The following is a 21720-nucleotide window of genomic DNA, read 5'->3' as shown; positions in this document are numbered from 1 at the left end:
TGGCCACTGCAATAAAAGAGAATAAGATATCCTTTTACAAATATATCAACAGAAAGAAAAGAACCAGGGAGAAATTCCATCCTTTACTTAACGCAACGGGGAATGTGACCATTGAGGATGAGAAGGCTGAGGTCCTCAATGCCTTCTTTGCATCTGCCTTTAATAGGCAGATCAGTTTTCTTCAGGGCACTTTATACCCTGATCTGGAAATCTGGGATGGTTTGCAGAATATACCCCTGGTGATTCAGTTGGACACAGTTAGAGAGCTCCTCCACCATCTGGACTGTCACAAGTCCATGGGACCAGACACCCTCCACCATCTATGAGTGCTACTGCTTATCTGGAGAGATCCTGGAGGATTAGAGACTTGCCAGTGTGACTCCCATCTACAAGAAGGGCCATAAGGAGGATCTGGGGAACTGCAGGCCTGTCAACCTGACATCAATACCAGGGAAAATAATGGAGCAAATCATTTTGGGTGAGATTACACAGCACATGCGTGGCATCCGGGGAATCAGGCGCAGCCAACACGGGTTCATGAAAGGCAGGTCATGCTTGACCAACCTCATTTCCGTCTATGAGTGGGTGACCAGACTGGTAGATGAGGGAAAGGCTGTTGATGTAGTATGGGTAGACTTCAGCAAAGCCTTTGACACAATCTCTCACAGTATTCTCCTGGGGAAACTGGCTGCCTGTGGTCTGGAAAGGAATACACTTCTCTGGGTAAGGGACTGACTAGAGGGCCGTGTCCAATGGCACAAATAGTTAATAGAGTTAAGTCCAGCTGGCAACCCGTTACAAGTGGTGTCCCCCAGGGGTACCAGCTGGGACCCATCTTGTATAATATCTTTATTGATGATTTAGATGAGGGGATTGAGTATACACTCAGTAAGTTTGCAGATGACACCAAGATGGGAGGTAGTGTCGGTCTGCCTGAGAGTAGGCCCTTCAGAGGGATCTGGATAGGCTGGATCACTGGGATGAGGTTCAGGAAGGCCCAGTGCCTGGTCCTGCACTTTGGCCACAATAACCCTATGCAGCGATATAGGCCTGGGGCTGAGTGGGGATGACTGTGAAGAGGAAAGGGACCTGGAGGTGTTGGTTGATGCTCGGCTAAACATGAGCCGACAGTGTGCTCAGGTGGCCAAGAGCCATGATGGCCTGCATTAGAAATAGTGTAGCCAGCAGGAGCAGGGAGGTGATCATCCCCCTGTACTCAGCACTGGTGAGGCCACTCCTTGAGTACTGCGTTCAGTTTTGGGCCCCTCACTACAAGAAAGACATCAGGGCCCTGGAATGTGTCCAGAGGAGGGCAACAAATCTGGTGAGAGGTCTGGAACACAAGTCTTATGAGGAGAGGCTGAGGGAGCCGGGATTGTTCAGTCTGCAGAAGAGGAGGCTCAAGGGAGACCTCATTGCACTCTACAACTTCCTGAAGAAAGGCTGTGATGAGGAGAGGTTCAGCTTCTTCTCCCAGACAACAAATAGAACTTGAGGAAATGGCCACAAGTTGCACCAGGGGAGATTTAGATTAGACATAAGGAAAATCTTTTTCTCTCAGAGAGTGGTCAGGCACTGGAATGGCCTGCCCAGGGAGGTGGTGGAGTCACCATCCTTGGCAGTGTTCAAGAGGTGTCTAGAAGAGGAGCTACGAGATAAGGTTTAGTAGCTTGTGGGTAGTAATGGTGGTAGGAGGATAGTTGGACTAGATGATCTTGTAGGCCCTTCCCAACCTTCTGAATCTATGAGTCTAAATGGACAGCTGAATTTGCAGATTTTATTACATTGTGTATGGGAACTGCTGAATCATGGCCTGAACCTCTGATTGATCAGCTGAGGTGAGCAATGAGTCAGCCACAGGAGCACAGGTGAAGGCTATGGGGTCCCCCACGTGTTAAGGGAAATATCTCCCCATAATCACATGGCAGATTACTTTCAGGGATTTAGCAAAGACATACTAATAATGAAAGAAAGACAATTAGCTGCCCCCACAGTGCCATGGCCAATATTAAATGCTTTAAATCATGCAGAAATGAGGAATAATTCTTTAGAAAATGAAAACCAACTTTTGAGAAACCATACTGAAATTTAGTGCAAGAACTTAGCGTATTAACAGGGAAGAAACCAATTCTGCTTCTTCCAATAGGTCAAGTTTGTAACATTTCAAAAAACAATGATCAGATTCCTGAATCAACAGACTTCATTGATCAGGAAAATAAAAAATCTAAATTAGGTCTCAAATCTCCAATTTTGACAGATTCACTAGGTCTTGCCTGTTATAACTCAGGAAACAAAAAAAGTACAGGACAGACCGGCAGGGGTGCTACCTGATCTGTGGCCCCCTGCCCAGACTCATTTTGCGTGTAACAACCCAGCCATATACAGCAACGGAATTGATGAATTTAGTACTGCAATTTTGGCAGAAGCCTAGAGAAAGTGTGCCAGCCTGGTTATTGAGACTGTGGGATTCTGGGGCAAAGTGTTTTGGTGAATGGCCCAGAAGTAGCCAAGTTGGCCACCATGACTGTCCATCCTGCTCTCAGGCAGTGGTTATATGCGGGTAATCAATGTCTTAATGAAAACCATTCTATAATAGAATGGTTAATAGTGGCCTGCTGTATGGTAGGGCCGAATAAATCTGGTATACCTCTACATACAGGTATGTGGTCTTCCGTGGAGGACCTTCAAAATTATATCTGCAAACTAGGCACATGAGAAGCAATTTATGAAGACACATTTGATGGCCCTGACATGGTCAAATTCTCAGTAGGGATGAGAGACTTAATTCTACAGCAAGCTCCCTCATCATTTGTATGGTACTTCGGTCTCTATATTAAATTCCCTGGTGGCCTCAGAAGCTGTAGTCCAGCAGGCTGCCCAGTTAGTGGCCAACCTAGGAGAAACAACACCTGTGGACCAGGCGCAACATTCAGAAATAAGAAAAAGCCAAGGTCCTGCTGGTGACTAAAACCAAGATGCTGGCTACTCGAGCTCCTCAATTGGGACCCATAAGGGTCTCCCAGAAACAGATGTTTAATGATTTAATTCGGGCTGGAGTCCAATTTGCTAAGATTGACCCCCAGCCCAACCATGTCCTTCTCCAACTTTGGAGACAACTAAAGGACAATCAAAAATTTCAGAGCTACCCTAAGAAACCAAGGGTAAGGGTTATAGAGAGAATACCAATGACAACATGGAACCTAAAAGATTTCATAGTTCCTAATTAAAAAAAAAAAAAAAAAAAAAGCCACCTCAGATATTTCAGGCCACAATGCCTGAGCCATTGGAAGCAAAACAATTGGGCATAGCACAATTCATGGTGTGATGAGAGATGTTAGTCCCCCTAGGGCCTCCAGATGGGACCAGAGGCCCTATGTAGAATTGAAGTTTATTGGTCCCGAAAAAATATTCATAGAGTTATGGCATTAGTGGACACTGGAGCAGAAACATCAATTATCTACAGAGATCCGAACAAATTTGATGGAGACCGAGTGATGATTGGTGGTTTTGGGGGACAGACTGTTCCTGTCACCCAAACATGGCTAAAATTGAGGGTTGGCGTCTCCCATCTCAGGAGTATAAGGTGTCTATTGCCCCAGTTCAGGAATACATTCTGGGCATAGATATTCTATGGGGTCTTGCTCTCCAAACAACTATGGGAGACTTCAGACTTCGACAGAGATGTATTAGTATCCAGGTAGTGAAGGCAATATTAAGAGGCCAAGCGAAACATGGGCCTATTTGCCTGCCGAAACCATGCCAGATTACTAAAGTAAGGCAGTATAGAATCCTGGGTGGGCAAGATGAAATATCGAGAACGGTGAAGGAAATAGAAAAAGAGGGCATTATAAGACCTGCACACAGCCCATATAACTCCCTCATATGGCCAGTGCGAAAGTCGGATGGCATGTGGAGAATGACAGTGGATTACAGGGAATTAAATAAGGTTACACCACCTATTCATGCAGCCATACCCAATATTGCTTCCCTAATGGACACATCAAGTAGGGAGATAAAAACCTACTTGCAGTTAAAAAAATCTTGGTGAAGGGGTTGTTCAGAGCAGCCAATGGGCAAAACTGCAAGCCATGTGAATGGTTATAACCAAGGAACCTGGTGATGATCCTGAATATCTGTACAGATAGTTGGGCTGTGTACCAGGGGCTCACTATATGGATTACACAGTGGGCCACCAAGGAATAGACTATCCATGCCCAACCAATCTGAGGCAAGGATATGTGGTTAGACTTATGGAATACAGTCAGACACAGGACTATGTGTCTACCATGTTTCTGGTCATCAACCCCTACAGTCACCAGGAAACGATGAAGCTGACACGCTGGCCCGAATTCAATGGATTGAGAATTCACCATCTGAGAACATTGCCCGCTGGTTACATCAGAAGCTGCGGCATGCAGGGCAGAAGACAATGTGGGCAGCTGCTAAAGCATGGGGACTGCCCATACAGCTACCGGACATCATCCAGGCATGCTGGGATTGCATGGTTGCTCTAAGATGAGACCGAGATTGTTGCCTGAAACAACAGCCCATCTTGCTAGAGGACACAACCCTCTCCAGCAGGTTGATTACACTGAGCCTATTCCTCAGTCTGAGGGAGTGAGATACGCCCTGACCTGCATCGACACTGCCAGTGGGCTACTGCAGGCCTATCCAGTACTGAAAGCAAACCAGGCATATACCATCAAGACACTCACTAAACTGATGTCTGCCTACGGGACACCTCAAGTCATCCAGAGCAACCAAGGGGCTCATTTTCCTGGTGCAACTAAAGCCATACAGTGCTGGGCAGAAGAAAATAACATCGAATGGTGATTCTACCTGCCACATAATCCAACGGGGGCAGGCCTCATTGAATGTTATAATGGTATTCTTAAGGCTGCCCTGAAGACAGACTCCCAGTCCCTGCAGGGATGCATTAAAAGACTGTATGAAACCTTGCAGGACCTGAATGAAAGACCCTGAGATGGCAGACCCAGTACCCTGAGAATGTTGCAGACAACATGGGTCTTAGGATCCAAATTATGGGCACTGATCATCAGGTAAGACCCCAGCTTTGTAATGGAAATAATCTTCTGCTCCCTGACCCTGAGAATTTAGATCCAGGTACCCATAGAGTAAAGACCTTCGAAGGTGAAGGTAGGACCAAAGTGGTGTGGCCTACTTGCACCTTGCGGGATATTATTGGAGGCTGAAGGCTCAGTATTACGTAGGTACATAGGTCTACTGATATTGTGGTCAACACTCCGATCTTCATCGCTGAAGGGACCTCCATCATGTCCCTATTGCAGATCAGGACACCCCTTTTGGTGCCTGATACATTTATGCAGCCACAGACATCCGTCCAGAAGGTGTGGTACAGGCAGCCAGGACATGCCCCAGTACAAGCTGAAGTGTTGACCCAGGATAGAAATACAGCCTGTATCTTGCCCTGGAGAGCAGACCTTCCCCTCCTGGTACCTCTGAAACATCTGTATTACTCCCCATGAGTCTTTGAGCCTTCAGGATCACTGGAAGTAACAAAATGCCAACAGCGGGTTCCAGTGCTACTGTCATGTGCAACACCCAGTGATGGTCTGGAATATAGGACGGACCTGCACCTCACAACTGCATGCCTCCAGTAATATCACTGAGCACTGGCCCATAAAAGATTATGAACGTTCACCAGTCATCACTCATCTTGAATCTTACCAACATGCATCAAGATGGAAACTGTTTAAGTGTTGCAATATAATGGATCTCTGTATTAGGAAAAGCTTAGCCTTTAGTCAACTTGATCATCGGTTCACAGCATGAAGGGGTGGAGTGCATGGGAACTGCTAAATTACAGCCTGAACCTCTGATTAATCACCTGAGGCAAGCAATGAGTCAGCCACAGGAGCACAGGTGAAGGCAATTCACCTTTGCTGCCAGAAGGGTTGGATCCTGGCTCCACCTCTCCTAGACCCATTTAAGAGCTGACTACCGGTAGGAAAGAATCTCTTTTGGAGATCCCTCCTCAGAGTTTTATAGTGAGCCCAGGATACAGGTAAGCATTCTGTCTATTATTTTTGCTGTTATAACCAGTTTAGCCAAACTCTTTGATTTATTTCATATTTATAACATCTTTATATTCATTGATTATACACATTGTGACAAGAACTACTGATTCCATATTGTAGTTGAAATTAACATGTTCAGTCACTGTTCATGCTGTTATGTCATGGCTGAATTATCAGATCTTTTTAATTACTTTGTGACAAGAACTACTGGTTCAATATTGTAATTGAAGTATGTGAATGTGTGAATCATTGTTCATGCTGAAGGGGTGGAGTGTAGGGGAACTGTTACTGAAGGGGGTGGCTAGCCTGGAAAGATCAGCTGCATGCAGTTTACTTGCCCTTTCCCTGTAACTGTAAGGGGTGGAGCCAGGGTCCTGGGCTTATTTAAGGGTAAGCCTCTGAAGGAAGAATGTCTTTTGACAAATGTCACTTCCTGAGAAGGAGAGTCTTCAGCCAGAGAATCTCATCACCAGCTGAATTGGTCAACTTCTTTGTATAAATTATTATTGGTTTCCCAATGATACTTTGGTATCATGAAGAACTTCTAGAATCAGTTCTGCTGCTTCCTAGGATCACTACTACCACTATTAACTAGTAATAGCTAGTAACTAGGATGACTAGGAACACTACTAATGCCCTCCCTAAGCTGGGCCACAAAGAGAATAGACTTCCCTGTGAGTAAACCTGACAGCACAATGAGCTCTCTGTTCCTCTCAGAAGGGAGTCTCTTATGACAACTACCCTGCTTTTATTCTTGGCAAAGGCAGTCTTAAGACACTGATGTATAAAACCCTCTGGAAGGATTCTTCAGCATCCTCATTTACCTGCTTTTTACAAATATTCATTGAGATACTTAAGCAATTCCTTTTAAAAGGACATTCATGGTTATCTTCCCTTCTTACCCATGCTGTTTCTGGTCTTTGTAGAAGTGCGCTTCAGAATCTCATGTACCTATGAAAAAGAATAATAGTGATATAACTTGAAAATTGTCTTTTTAAATTATCTTCCTCACAGAGGAGGCAATAGAATGAAACTTCGGGAATTAGTAACTTCTGTTGCAGTTACTAGTTAAAACTTAACAGTGATATAACAATTCATACTATTTGATTTTCTGACAGTAATGTAGAGGCTGTGTTTTGCTGTGTCACAGTCTTATAAAACCATTAGAAGTGTAAGGAGTTCAGGTATAATGAGCTTTTTAAACTACAGAAAAATCACAAGATAATCCAACTTTAAGAAAAAAAACAATCTGATTTGGAGGTATAACATTAAGCTACATATAGAAGTAATCAGGATATTGTACAGTATTATATATATATACATACTTATATATATACAGTATTATATACTGTTATACACTGTATATACACTGTATCTATGAAGCCAAAGTGTATATGGAAAACATAGTATGCTGGAGATGAGTTGCATAGCATCCATAAAGAGAAATCCTGCCTTGATATCCCTCTGGAGACTAAACAGAACATCAGGAACATGATAAAAGGTTTCTCATCAAAGACTACCAGAGCAAGTAAATTACTATAGGATTGTAGAGGAGACACTTTCATGGAAGAGGATCTGACTAAACAGCAGGAATTAAGACTTAATGACAACTTTTAACAATAGTCTCGAGTCAGCAGTACATCCTTCCACAGTATCTGCTCTCACCAAGCTACATGGACTACTGTGTAGCTTCAGCTGAGCATTTCTTACATATATATGCTTACACTCATATTACACTTAACTGCTTAGTGCTTTATAGGAAAAGAGAAATGAATAAAATGATGGTATTTCAAAGTAGTCAACACTATTAAATCTCATTCCATGCAAGAAGTTACTTTTGCTTACTTACTATTCGACTGCGGGTAGCATTGTCAAAAAATGTGTCTTTATCTCTGATGTTATACCTGAAAAATGTTGAGAGGAAAAAAAATCAGGTATGTTTTCAGAAGTGAATGAAACAATATACAACATTTTGATTTAGAATGAACTCACAAACCACAGCAAGTAAGATAAAGAAATTTTTTAAGGAAATGAAGATGAAACTGCATGATATACTGTGCCCCATCATTCAGAATTCTACTGGGACTGCAGTAACAGTGGGCACAAAAGGTACATAAATATTAACTAAAGTAAAATGCCTTTCTTCTAAGGAGAATGTTGTTTAGACAAACTGACATTTCAGTCTTTACAAAATAGTCTCAACCCTATGCAATTATGTGACATTCTAACTTGCCTAATCTATATATATGCTTATTATTCTTCTGCAGTCAATGTTTCACTTGCTTTAAAAATAACACTTCCACTGGAATCATCATTTGTTAAATTAGCCTTTCCAATTTATTCCCCTAATTCACTTTCGGTGTATTTCACATTAATAAAAGTTTTCAAAGAGGACACAATAAATGATATGTTTTATTCTTCACTTAATTTGTTTTTTCCACACATAAACCCAAGGAAAAACATGAACAAAAAAAAAAGGGGGGGGGAGGGGGTGAGATATATAACATCCAGATATTATTCTGAGTGAAAAAGAAAGTGTCAAGAATTTCTTATCTTCATATTGCTAGCCAAACTTTAATTATGTAGTCACTCTGGGTAAAAATAAACTCCTATTTATTTCCATGGAAGCTACAATAAATTAAAAAAGCACAAATACACTATTTGATAGAATTAATTCTTAAATACAAAATGCTATTTTTTCAACATAGTCACTGCCATTAACTATATATTTTTGCCAGCAATGAACAAGAGCCTGCATGCAGCACTTGTAAAAATCTATTTGGCTGCCCTGAACACGTTTTCTGTTTCATGTTACTGCTGCCTCTGCTGAAACACTACTCATCATCTCACTGTGCTGACATATACTGTTTCATCTCCATAAATGTTCAGCAAGTGTTAATGGATTAAATTTTTTCCACAGGGAGGAATTCATTTTCACGCTTCTGTTTCATACATACCTACATGACAAACAGTGTTTTGTCAGACTGCACTGTCTGTCTTATGGCAAAAAAATTTAATGGAATATTGTTGGGAAATTTCAACCTTTACTTCTATACCACTAATATCTGCTTCTGATTCTGTGGGCCAACATAATAATAATAATAGGAGGTATTACTCTTGGAAGAGGTCTCATACTACAATAAATCTTGCAAGAGGAAATATATTACCAAATTTCTACATGATCTTTCTTGTCTGAAAACAAGCAGTGATATTACTATCCTGTTAACCACAAATTTGTTGCTATGTTTCTACAGTTCATTTTTTTGCACTGCTTTTTGCACTGCTTTAATTTTATTTTTTGCACTGCTTTAAGTGCCTTACCTAGCAGAAAGAAGAACATTGACAAAATTCTTTTCAACTTAGATTTCTCTTAATCCTCTGAAACTGATGTCAGTGTTAATGCGCATTTTCATAGAAATCCCAGAAATGGTGCAATCTTAACAAATTTCTGCTTTTTGATTGAAAATCTCTTATGTCATTTGTCCTAGTTTTATTCATTGCTCTTTAAAGTTTAAGGTACTCACAAATACATTTTTTCTCTGGAAAATGGATAAGACAGGCTTTTCATCCTGGTATCTCCTTGTGGCACTTGGGGTTGCAGAGGTTCAGACAATTTGCACCATATTTCACTTAACTTTTTGATTATTCCCTCTTCTTTTTTGATTTCGTACATCTGAGTAAGTAAAATGTCTCATATGAACATGACTTCCAAAAAAAACCCACTAAAATGAAAAACCACCATATATAATAACCCACATATATAATTCTATATTTAAAATAAGCACCTTAACATAAATTCTAATGTAAGAGCAAGCACCTGAATCTGCCAAGGTTTCAGTTCCAGGGACACAAGCTTCTTGCAGAAGAAAACTGATAGCACAAGAAAAACCCTTACTAACTCTTCTCAGCTAGGAGCTGCAAGGGTATGATAGAAAGATAGAGCAATGATTTTGACTTTGTAACTGCAACTGGAAATAGAGGGGCAGACAAAGCAAGAAAGAATTTTAATCACTGTCAATGATACTACCAAGAATAAATGTTATTTTTGGATAATAATTGCTAGTTTTGTCTAATGGCTGTATAATCAACAAATATTAAGATGCTATAATTACAAAATACACAAGAGAGTTTAGCAAAGCAGATTATGATAACAAAAAGAGAACAGATAGAAAGCTCACCCCTATCCTGGGCTGACTTGCAAAACTCCAGCAGAGCAGATCTTAGAAGAAATCCCTCCCCACTGGTTGCTAGCTCTTCAATAGGTCTAGGAGGGGTGGAGCCAGGCAGCACAGGTGAATTGCCTTCACCTGTTCTTCTCTGGCTGACTCATTGCTTGCCTCAGGTGATCAATCAGAGGTTCAGGCCGTGACTCAGTAGTTCTCATACATGGCACCCACATACACCTACCATTAAAAGTGAGGATGCCTGGTTTGTGGCTTTATGGCAATTCCTTAATTAAGCATCTTAAGTCTCCATAATGTTTAGATCATCTGATCCCCTTCCTTCAGCACATTCTCAAGTTTTTTCAAGGACTGCAGTTAGGTTCCTTGGAAACTTAGACATTCTTTAACTTACATATTTTGGGGGATTTATGTTCTTGTTTGAAGTTGTTACGCATCTAATAATATTTGGTGCATCTAATTTGCTCCAGTGTGTTGAATTCTCATTCATCAAAAGTAACAGTTGTAACAGTTCAGTCCTGTACAGAAGTTACACATGTAGCTGAATTTTCTCAGACAGCACCAGAATGTCATTTGTCCTGAAAGATGTTTTAAAATTGAATGTTTCAAAGAAGTTCTTTGCAACCAACTTATTATGTTTAAAGATGAATACTTTCCACTGAAAATCCTTTATTTATGATTTTACTTGTTGTTTGGATAAATAAAAATAACATCACAGAAAAAAATTTTGTGCTTTTAAAATAAAAGAAAGAAATGCATTTTCCTTTTGTTGTTAATGGCTGATTTTTTGTTTTTTCATTTTTTATTGCTAAATCTTTGAAATACAAGGTTTCAGTTTTTCAAAGCGGGTCTTTTCCCGCTGACTGTCATCTCCTGACTGTCTTTGCAAAAAATTTAAGACAGTAACAGAATTTTCATGCCATGCTTGCTCTATTTAGCTGGTAATATTCAATTTCTGCAACTGAGAAAAAAACAAGTATAAAAGCAGAAAGGACAACTTATAGTAGCTGTCCAAAGCCTATTCATTTTCAGAGGCTGACTATAAGTAAACTGTTGAGGGAGACTGTGTTTAATCTTACTCTTACAATAAAGAATATGCAAGACTAGCTTGGCCAAATCCCTGACAGTGACGGACAGTAGTACTCTAAGGTGTGGGCATCTTTTACTGGGTGAGAACAACTGTTAAGTAAAAACCAAAACACTACAGACATGCCTTCACTATCATAACATACTGCACCTCACCTTTGAAGAAAGTTCCTTGACAAAATTCTGAATAGCTACTGCCTTCTAAACTGCAAATCCCTCCTCAAAACTCTCTTCTGTTGTCACTCTACAGAACATGGTCTACCAGCGAGCTGCCTCTGGGGCATTTGAAATCCGCTCAGAAATTCCCATCTTAAATTCAACTCTGAAAACTAAATCATCACAAAATAGTAAAATGAAAGAATAAGTATTACATGTCATTTGGAGTGATTTAGAATAGTGTACCTCTAAGGGCTTCAAAACATTTGTGTTTCTGATCATTCTTCCTCCAGACATAAAACTAGTTTTTATAAAATGGAAGATATTTACCTTTTTAGTGGGCATTTTTATTTTAAGGAGTTCCGCTTCTCGGCTAAGTACTTGCCAAGTTGCATGAATACGAACAAAATTCAGTCCTTGGCTCTTATTCTGAAATATGTAGTGAAAATAACAAATTTCAATATTATCGAACAGAATACAGTAATCGGGTTTCAAGATGGCCTATCTAACTAAATCTTGCAACAGAGAGCAATCATAGTGAATAACCAACTTCCATTACAACAAGGATTAAATGTGACTTTCTCTTTAAAAGCCAAACCATCTAATGCGTGGGAGTCCAACCATTTGGCTTGCTAGGTCCACCATGAAAGAAGAGAAACTGTCTTTGACCACAGGTAAAATATATAACATAGTTAATGTATGTAAGTAAAAATATTTATTATGTATATTTTAATTAAAACATTAAAAAGTGAGCAACGCATAGAACTACTGAGACATCTGACATTTTTGTGAAACTAATGCATCAGTATTGTTGCAGAGGAAGTGACTGCAATTCTTATTGCTCATCAGAGATTTTTGATGAAATTTTTTTCTTCCTGTACATCCTTGAAAATAGTTGTTCACAAATGTATATACTGAAAAAAATTGTAATGATGAAATGAGTAAGGTGTGACTGTGAAGCGAGGGATTTTTTTCTCTGTTGACATAGGTATCTGGTAAAGTATGATAGAAGTATAATAGAGACAAAATAAAATTTTTTTAGTTGAATATCTAATTGCAACTCTATACGTTCACTTTGAAAATTTACAGGCAATATATGTCAACTGAGAGAGGAGTTGCAAATATACAGAAAAATTATTATTTTGGCAATCTTCAAACCTGTTGTCAAAACCATTCATCAAAACAGAAAGCGAGCCATTTTTTTTTTGCTGTTCACAAGACTGTGTTTAATGAATATATCAAAATACATAAAAACTATTTGTCATAACTTGAGTTAACACTGCACATTCTGTGTCCTGGTTTCTCTCCAGTCACTGCCAGTTGCACACCAATGGTTTGGTTGTTGCTGAGGAACAGGTGCATGCTCAGGGTGTACTCAGGATATGCCAGGCTTCTTGGTAAGGAAGAGGCACTGCCATGACAGGGGGTTGGCCACAGTACAAGGTGTCCCATGGGCTGCAGGTTGGGCATGTCTGATCTTTGGCTCTAAAAGCCAAATCTTCTAGTGCTCTGAAAGACATAAAACTGCCTGCCTACTCTGCAACTGTATGTGCACCACAAAGATGCAAGGTTTTGGGAATCATCTAGATTTGGGTATCATCTGAACCAGAAATCCCTGGCTATAGGTTCCGTACACAAGATATTTTGAAAGTTACATGGTTTCATTAGAGCACTTTTGTGCCCATCTGAACAAGCAAAGACAAAACATTTCTTCTGCTCTGCACTTGACTTCAAGCAAATTGTTCTTATCCTACTATTTCTTGTACTCCTAATCAGACAATGAGTTGATCTTGTTCATTAAGTCACAAAACCTGTTCCAAATCACTGTTTCAATGCTCCATCACACTTACCATACACAAGATCTTCCACATGTTAGTATGGGACTTTGTATGCTCAAGTTTTAGCCATTACTACTTGTCCTATTGCTACACACCACTAAGAAGATCTTGGCCTCATCCATCTGTCTCCCACCTCCTTTTTGGCGTTTATAAACATTTCTCACATCCCCTTTCAGTCTTTTTTTCCCAGGCTGAATAGACCCAGGTTACTCAGCCTTTCCTTGTAAGGGAGATGCTCAGGGCCTTAATCATCTTTTGGCCCTCCACTGGACTCCTTCTATGAGACCTCTGTATTTTTTGAAATGGGAAGTCCAGAATTGGATGCAGTGGTCTGAACATGTCCTCACCAGGACAGAGTAGAGGGGTAGGATACCCTCCCTTGATCTGCTGGCCATGCTCTTTTTAATGCACCCCAGGATACAATTGGCCTGCTTGGCCAGAAAAACTCACTGTTAGTTCATGGCCAATCCACTGCCCACCAGGACCCCCCAGAACTTTCTCTGCAAAGCTCCTCTCCAGCAAGTCATCCACTAACCCATACTGATGGATGCGGTTATTCCTCACCAGGGGCAAGACTCTACACCTGCTCTTGTCAAACATCACTAGGTTCCTCTCTGCCCAAATCTCCAGTCTATCCAGGTCTTGTTGAAAGGTAGCACAGCCATCAGGTGTGTCAGACAATCCTCCCATCTTTGTATCATCAGCAACTTGCTGAGGGTAGACTCTACCCCTTCATCCAGATCGTTGATGAAGATGTTGAACAAAACTGGACCCAGAACTGACTCTTTGGGCAATACCTCTAGTTACAGGCCAGCAACCATACTCTACACCATTGATGACAATCCTCCTAGCTCTGTTAGTCAGCTAGTTCTCAGTCCACCTCAGCATTCACTCATTTATTCCACATTATCTAAGTTTCGTAACATGGATGTTGTGGCAGACATTGTCAAACACGTTCCTGAAGTCAAAGTACACAACATCCATTACTCTCCTCTCATCTTTCAACTGATGATGACATCATAGAAGGCTACAGGATTGATCAAATATGATTTCCACTTGATGAATCCATGTTGACTACTCCTGTTTACCTTATTTAATTCCAATATCTTGGGGATAGCATCCAGAATAAGCTGTTTCATCACCATCTCTGGGACAGAGGCTGACTGGCCTGTAGTTTCTCAGCTCATCCTTCTCGCCCTTTTTGAAGGCTGGTGTGACATTGGCTGTCCTTCATTCTTCAGGCCCCTCTCCCGTTTTCCATGACCTTCCAAAGATGATAGAGTGTGGTTTGGCAGTCACTTCTGCCAGCTCCCTCAGCACTCGTGGCTGCATCCTATATGGGCCCTTGGATCTTTGTGCCTTGAGTTTGCCTATAGATAATCTCTGTCCGGATTTTCCTTGATCAAGGGGAAGTCTTCCTTTCCCCAATTTTTCTCCCTTTACAGGGCTTGGAATTCCTGAGGGGCAGTCTTGCACAAAAGGCTGAAGCAAAGAAGGCATTCAGTGACTGCCTTCTAATTGTCTTCTCTTAGCAGCCAACTCATTCTGCAACTGGCCCACATTTTCCCTAGTCTTCCTTTTACTGTCGATATACTTACTTAAATAAACCTTTCTTGCTGATTTTGACCTCCCTCACCAGATTTAATTCGAAGTGGGTCTTGGCCTTCCTTGTGGTATGCCCCGACAAATTTCTTAAGTTCCTCCCATGTGGCCAGACCCTTTTTCCACATTCCATTGGCTTTCTTCTTCTAATTGAGTTTTTCCGTTTGCTCTTTGCCTATCCACGCGGGTCTCCTGACACCTTTGCTTCATTTCTGGCTCTTAGGTATGCATCTATCTTGAGTTTGGAAGAAGCGGTGCTTCAATGTCAACCAACTCTCTTGGACCCCTTTAGTATCTAGTGCTCTAAACCACAGCATACCTTCAAATATACAAGTTGAAAAGGTCAACATTTGTTCTCCTGAACTCTAGGGTTGTAATTATACTTACTGCCTTGTTTCTTCCATGCAGGATCCTAAATTCCACTATCTCATGGTTGCTACATCCGAGGCTGTCCTCAACATTCACATCCCCAACTAATCTTTTCTTGTCAGCATTGCAGTCATGCATTTTAAAACTACTTATTGGTCTTTTCTGATACTTAAAATAATACAACAGTACCAAAATCAGATTTACATTATAGTCAAATCTTTTTATGAAACAATGGGAATTAAGAATTAATTACAAAGAGAATAATAAATTAGTATTAAATAGACACAGTATTAAAGAGAATTACTAATCAATTTAACATAAACTACAGCTAATTTGTAGTAGAATGAGCTGTCTTTCATAAAACCAGTCAGCAGGTCTTCATGATAACTTGTATCTGTCCTGCCAGGAAGTGAGTCTGGTGATTCTAATAGAGCGTTATGAAAGAAGATGTGGAAATTATCAACAAATCACACTTGGACCATGGAACATCTTTTTCTGTGAAGAAGCTTGCTATTTGGTGACATTACATGACACAACTCCTATACATAAGCATATATTTTCCAGGAAACCACTTGTGATATGTGGCTCACAGGTGGAAAATAAACTGGAGTCCCTTGTGGTGATAGCTGTGACCTACACTGTCACCATGGTGTTTTCAAATACCTAGTGCAACAGATCCATTTAAAATTAAGTCCAGTCCTCTAGTGAGCAAAATTAGCTAAGTGAAAACAAGCTTTGCCAAGTCTGTGGCAAAGTTGAGCTGTTTCTTAAAGACAGCATTTTAAAATAAGAGGGTGCAAGAGAAGAACAAGCTCTGTACAGAAATCGTTGAGAAATGAGCTGTTATAATGTACTAAGTTCTCATGTATGTGGATCAGCAGATGCCTTAGGCTTTTTGACTTTGCATAGACCTGTGGCTGATTATAACTGATAAACAAGAGAAAAGGATGATGGACTGCCTTCACATAGATCAAAGAAAGATACACTGAGGAATGGCAGGATTGATACAGGTATTGGAGCTGAATGTGAAATGGCAGCTGGAGACATATTAGTATAAATGGAGAATCTTGGACAGAGAAGTCCTGTGGCAAGAGTACTAAGGAAGGCTGATGTGAAGATATAGTAACAAATACTCAGAGGCCTGAGACAGGTGAGCAGGTCAAACACTGATTAGGTGAAGCAGTGCGCACTGACCTGTGAAAGCTGAACAGTAACACTGCATATAGGTTAAACACTATTGAGTCAACTCACAGAGACCAGTGACAAACAGATAAGCTTGCCAGTTTGTATTTATCTGTTCTGCAAAAAACTTGACAGTATGTCTTCAAAATGCAGGCTACCACAAAGATATTCCTGGGTCCTACAGTGCAGAGTGTGAGCAAATAAATGATTCAGTAGCCTTCCAATGGCCTTCAAAAGGGACAAGATCTTTAGGAAGTTATTTATCATGATTTCCTAAAAGGGTCCTGTGGCAGTTGAAAGTACCAGTGTTAAAAAACAGACAAAAAATGATTATTTAAAGTCTTAAATTGTATGCAGTATGAGAACTGGAAAAAGAGTGTGAATGTCAACAGTTTTCAAAACAGTCATTGGAAAAAAAGTCATTTGCAAAAAAGTGAGAACAACAGCAAATGAGAAAGAAAATTATATAAAAAATCACACACAAATTCAGAAAAACTGAATATGACTTTTAGAAACTGTACTAGAATTTAAAATTATAAAAGATAAGTAGTTCTTCACATACTATGACTAGTTTTAGTGGGAGCAGAGTCTACAGTCTGATTTCAAGAAATATCGTAACCATAGAATCTGAAATCCTATGCTTTTCACTCATTTGGAAGGGATTAGAGGAAAATAACAGTTGTTAGAGCTAGCACTTCAGAAGTGTCAGATTGGAGTATATATATCATAAATACTGCTGTATTTTAGATATTAAATATTTTATATATATTTTAATACATTACAATTTACAATTTACATTTTGTGTACTGTGATATGTGATATGTTACAGAATGAAAAAAAATACAATCATACATAAATATATATACTATATACTATAATATTATGAACTGTGATATATATGTTGTTCACTAGATAAGTTTATATTTATCTATATACATGTATTCTGTACATGTAGTATACGCACAGGCATATTGATTGAAATTTTTTTGTCTCACAGAAAAAATGATATTATTTCCTATTTTTCTCCACCAACATAAACAAAATAGGCTGTGGGTTGTGTACTGTCAGGAGTGTGAAGGATAGAGCAGAGAGCACGGCTGGTGGCAGGAATGCACTTGGCACCGCTGGAGCAGACATGCTGTAGGGGAAGCAACATGGCCGTCATCACAGAGCCCACTGGCACTAACCCATCAGCCACCACTTCTTCGTGAGCCAGGGGCACTGGGGACCAGGCAGCCTCTATACCCGCAACCCCTCCAAGGATTCTGCACAGGAAGAGAAATGCGGGCGGGCAGTAGCTCAGATGAAACAGAAAAGTCCAATTTGTCAGTACTGGGGCCCACCTTGTTTAACGTTTTTATTCATAGAATCATAGAATCACAGAATCGCAAGGTTGGAAATGACCTGCAAGATCATCTAGTCCAACCACCGTCCCATTCCCAGTACCACAAGCTACTAAACCATGTCTCGTAGCTCCTCATCCAGGCGTCTCTTGAACACTGACAGGGACGGTGACTCCACCACCTCCCTGGGGCAGGCCATTCCAGTGCCTGACCACTCTCTGAGAGAAAAACTTTCTCCTAATGTTCAACCTAAACCTCCTCTGGAACAACTTCTGGCCATTTCCTCAGGTCCTACTATTTGCCTGGGAGAAGAGGCCAGACCCTTTTGCACCACAACCTCCCTTCAGGAAGTCGTAGAGTGCAATGAGGTCTCCCCTGAGCCTCCTCTTCTCCAGACTAAACAATCCTAGCTCCCTCAGCCGCTCCTCATAAAGCTTGTGCTCCAAACCAGTTTCATTACCCTTCTCTGGACACGCTCCAGGGCCTCAATGTCTTTCTTGTAGTGAGGGGCCCAAAACTGAACACAGTAATTGAGGTGCAGCCTCACCAGTGCTGAGTGCAGGGGACTATTACCATCATGCTCCAGCTGGCCACACTATTTCTAATGCAGGCCAGGATGCTGTTGGCCCTCTTGGCCACCTGGGCACACTGTCAGCGCATGCTCAACCGAGCATCAACCAACACCCCCAGGTCCCTTTCCTCTTCACAGTCATCCAACCATGCAGCCTATAGCACTGCATGGGGTTGTTGTGGCCAAAGTGCAGGACCCGACACTTGGCCTTGTTAAACCTCATCCCATTCACCTCGGCCCAGCGATCCAGCTTCTCCAGATCCCTCTGCAGGGCCTCCCTACCCTCAGGCAGATCGACACCACCTCCGAGCTTGGTGTCATCTGCAAACTTACTCAGGGCACACTCAATCCCTTCATCTAAGTCATCAGTGAAGATATTAAACAGGATGGGCCCCAGCACCGACCCCTGGGGGACACCACTTGAAACAGGTCGCCAGCTAGACTTAACTCCATTGACCACCACCTGTTGAGCACGGCCCTCCAGCCAGTTCCTTATCCAACGGAGGGTAAAACTGTCCAAGCCACTGGCAGCCATTTTCCTCAAAAGGATAGTGTGAGAGACCATGTCAAAGGCTTTGCTGAAGTCTAGGTTGACTACATCAACAGCCTTTCCCTCATCTACCAGTCTGGTCACTCAGTCGTAAAAAGAGATGAAGTTGGTCAAACATGACCTGCCATGCTGGTTGGGCCTGATCCCGTGCACATCACACACAAGCCATGTGATCTCTCCCAGGAGTATTTGTTCCAAGACCTTCCCTGGCACTGATGTCAGGCTGACAGGCCTGTAGTTTCCCGGATCCTCCTTACGGCCCTTCTTGTAGATGGCAGTCACATCAGCAAGCCTCCAATCCTCTGGAACCTCTCTAGTCAACCAGGAGCACTGGTAGATAGCCGGAGCGGCTTAGCAATCACCCCCGCCAACTCCCTCAGCACCCTAGGATGAAGCCCGTCCAGTCCCATAGACTTGTGACTGCCCAAATGGAGGAGGAGCTCCCTAACGGTCTCCATCTCAATCTCCGGGGGGACATTCTGCGTATCAGCCCGGATATCCAGATCAGGGCACAAAGTGCCCTGAAAATAACTGGTCTGATTATTAAAGGCAGATATAAAGAAGGCATTGAGGACCTCAGCCTTCTCCTTGTCATCCATGATCACATTCCCCTCCATCAATTTCACTGCATCAATTAAAGGATAGAGATTATCCTTGATTCTTCTCTTGCCATTGATATATTCGTAAAAGGATTTCTTATTCTCCTTTACTGCAGTGGCCAATCTAAGTTCAAGATGGGCTTTCACCTTCCAGACTTCCTCCCTGCTTACCTTAGCAACTTCCTTGTAATCTCTCCTAATAGCCTGTCCCTTCTTCCAGAGGATATAGACTCTCTTTTTCTTCCTGAGTCTTGACAGTAATTTCCGGCTCATCCACACCGGTCTTCTCCCCCTATGGCTTGCCTTACGGTATTGATAGTCGCTCTGCCCTAGACAGTCTCCAACCTTCGCATTACCTACCAGTCCTTCTCTGTCAGCAAAGAGCAGGTCAAGCAGGGCACCATCCCTGGTAGGCTCTCGTACCAGCTGTGTAAAGAAGCTATTTTCCACATGCTCTAGAAACCTCTTGGACTGCTTCCTTTGAGCCATATTATATTTCCAACATAAATCAGGAAATATAATTATAATTATAATATATATAATATATATAATATAATAATATATAATTAATACATATATAATATAATATATATACAATATAATTATAATTATAAATACAATAATATTGATGACCTAGATGTGGGAACTGAGTATACACTCAGTAAGTTTGCAGATGACACCAAGATGGGAGGTAGTGTCGGTCTGCCTGAGAGTAGGCCCTTCAGAGGGATCTGGATAGGCTGGATCACTGGGATGAGGTTCAGGAAGGCCCAGTGCCTGGTCCTGCACTTTGGCCACAATAACCCTATGCAGCGATATAGGCCTGGGGCTGAGTGGGGATGACTGTGAAGAGGAAAGGGACCTGGAGGTGTTGGTTGATGCTCGGCTAAACATGAGCCGACAGTGTGCTCAGGTGGCCAAGAGCCATGATGGCCTGCATTAGAAATAGTGTAGCCAGCAGGAGCAGGGAGGTGATCATCCCCCTGTACTCAGCACTGGTGAGGCCACTCCTTGAGTACTGCGTTCAGTTTTGGGCCCCTCACTACAAGAAAGACATCAGGGCCCTGGAATGTGTCCAGAGGAGGGCAACAAATCTGGTGAGAGGTCTGGAACACAAGTCTTATGAGGAGAGGCTGAGGGAGCCGGGATTGTTCAGTCTGCAGAAGAGGAGGCTCAAGGGAGACCTCATTGCACTCTACAACTTCCTGAAGAAAGGCTGTGATGAGGAGAGGTTCAGCTTCTTCTCCCAGACAACAAATAGAACTTGAGGAAATGGCCACAAGTTGCACCAGGGGAGATTTAGATTAGACATAAGGAAAATCTTTTTCTCTCAGAGAGTGGTCAGGCACTGGAATGGCCTGCCCAGGGAGGTGGTGGAGTCACCATCCTTGGCAGTGTTCAAGAGGTGTCTAGAAGAGGAGCTACGAGATAAGGTTTAGTAGCTTGTGGGTAGTAATGGTGGTAGGAGGATAGTTGGACTAGATGATCTTATAGGTTCTTTCCAACCTTGTGATTCCATGTGAAAATAAATTTGTTCCTTCTTGCTGCCCTTCTAGCTGTTCTGGTCAATGAGACACAGAATTTTCAGACTTAGACTGCCTTTTAATTTGCTTTCATACAGAACAAAAACTCTGAATGAAGTACAGTCACCTTCTCATCTTTGTCTTGTATAGCAACAACTTAAAATACACAATGATATTAATTTATATTAATGAATATATTTATAATAGCAACATATTAAAACCAGGGAACAGTTCCCTGCAGTGCTGTATCCACTCCCACACAAATTTCCAATGTCTATTGGAAAGGAGTTGCATAAGATCTCTTTTGTTTCCTTCACATAAGGTATGAAAACAAGACTAAGAAGAATGTCTCCAATTAATAAGAGTTCAGATGATACATACTCAGTCAGCAAGCATATGGAAGCGATTGCTTACTTGGTAGCAGAAATTCTTATAGGGCTGCTTGTTACTACAGACAAAACAGGCAGTTGTCTGAGGATAGTGAAGTCCCATTCTCCCTACTACCAAATCTCCCAAATTGAGGATTTCTTTTTCTGCCAAAGAACAAGTTGAGACACACCAGGCAGCAGGAGGAGCCACTAGAGGAGTCTTCATCCAGAAACTGTAAGTTTCTTCCTCACCCCAATAAGCAGCAGTATGGTTTCCATCCCTTAAAAGGTCA

The 21720-nt window shown here is 41.5% G+C and overlaps 1 protein-coding gene across 1 annotated transcript in view; it reads right to left on the bottom strand.

The window, feature by feature from the left end:
• Window positions 1-21720, bottom strand: part of ANO2 (anoctamin 2) — a gene marked incomplete at its 3' end in the record, with an annotated part of 170124 nt that overhangs the window by 137692 nt on the left and 10712 nt on the right. Inside the window, exons 2-5 of the mRNA XM_079543930.1 lie at window positions 11813-11911; window positions 9584-9732; window positions 7909-7963; window positions 6962-7010 (exon numbers count right to left, since the gene is read on the bottom strand). Coding sequence (XP_079400056.1) covers window positions 6962-7010; window positions 7909-7963; window positions 9584-9732; window positions 11813-11911 — 352 coding nt within the window. The remainder of the gene's footprint in view (window positions 1-6961; window positions 7011-7908; window positions 7964-9583; window positions 9733-11812; window positions 11912-21720) is intronic.

Source organism: Tetrao urogallus (genome assembly GCF_951394365.1).
Source record: "Tetrao urogallus genome assembly, chromosome: 1".
Classification (NCBI taxonomy): domain Eukaryota; kingdom Metazoa; phylum Chordata; class Aves; order Galliformes; family Phasianidae; genus Tetrao; species Tetrao urogallus.
This window is presented reverse-complemented; position numbering and strand designations above follow the sequence as displayed.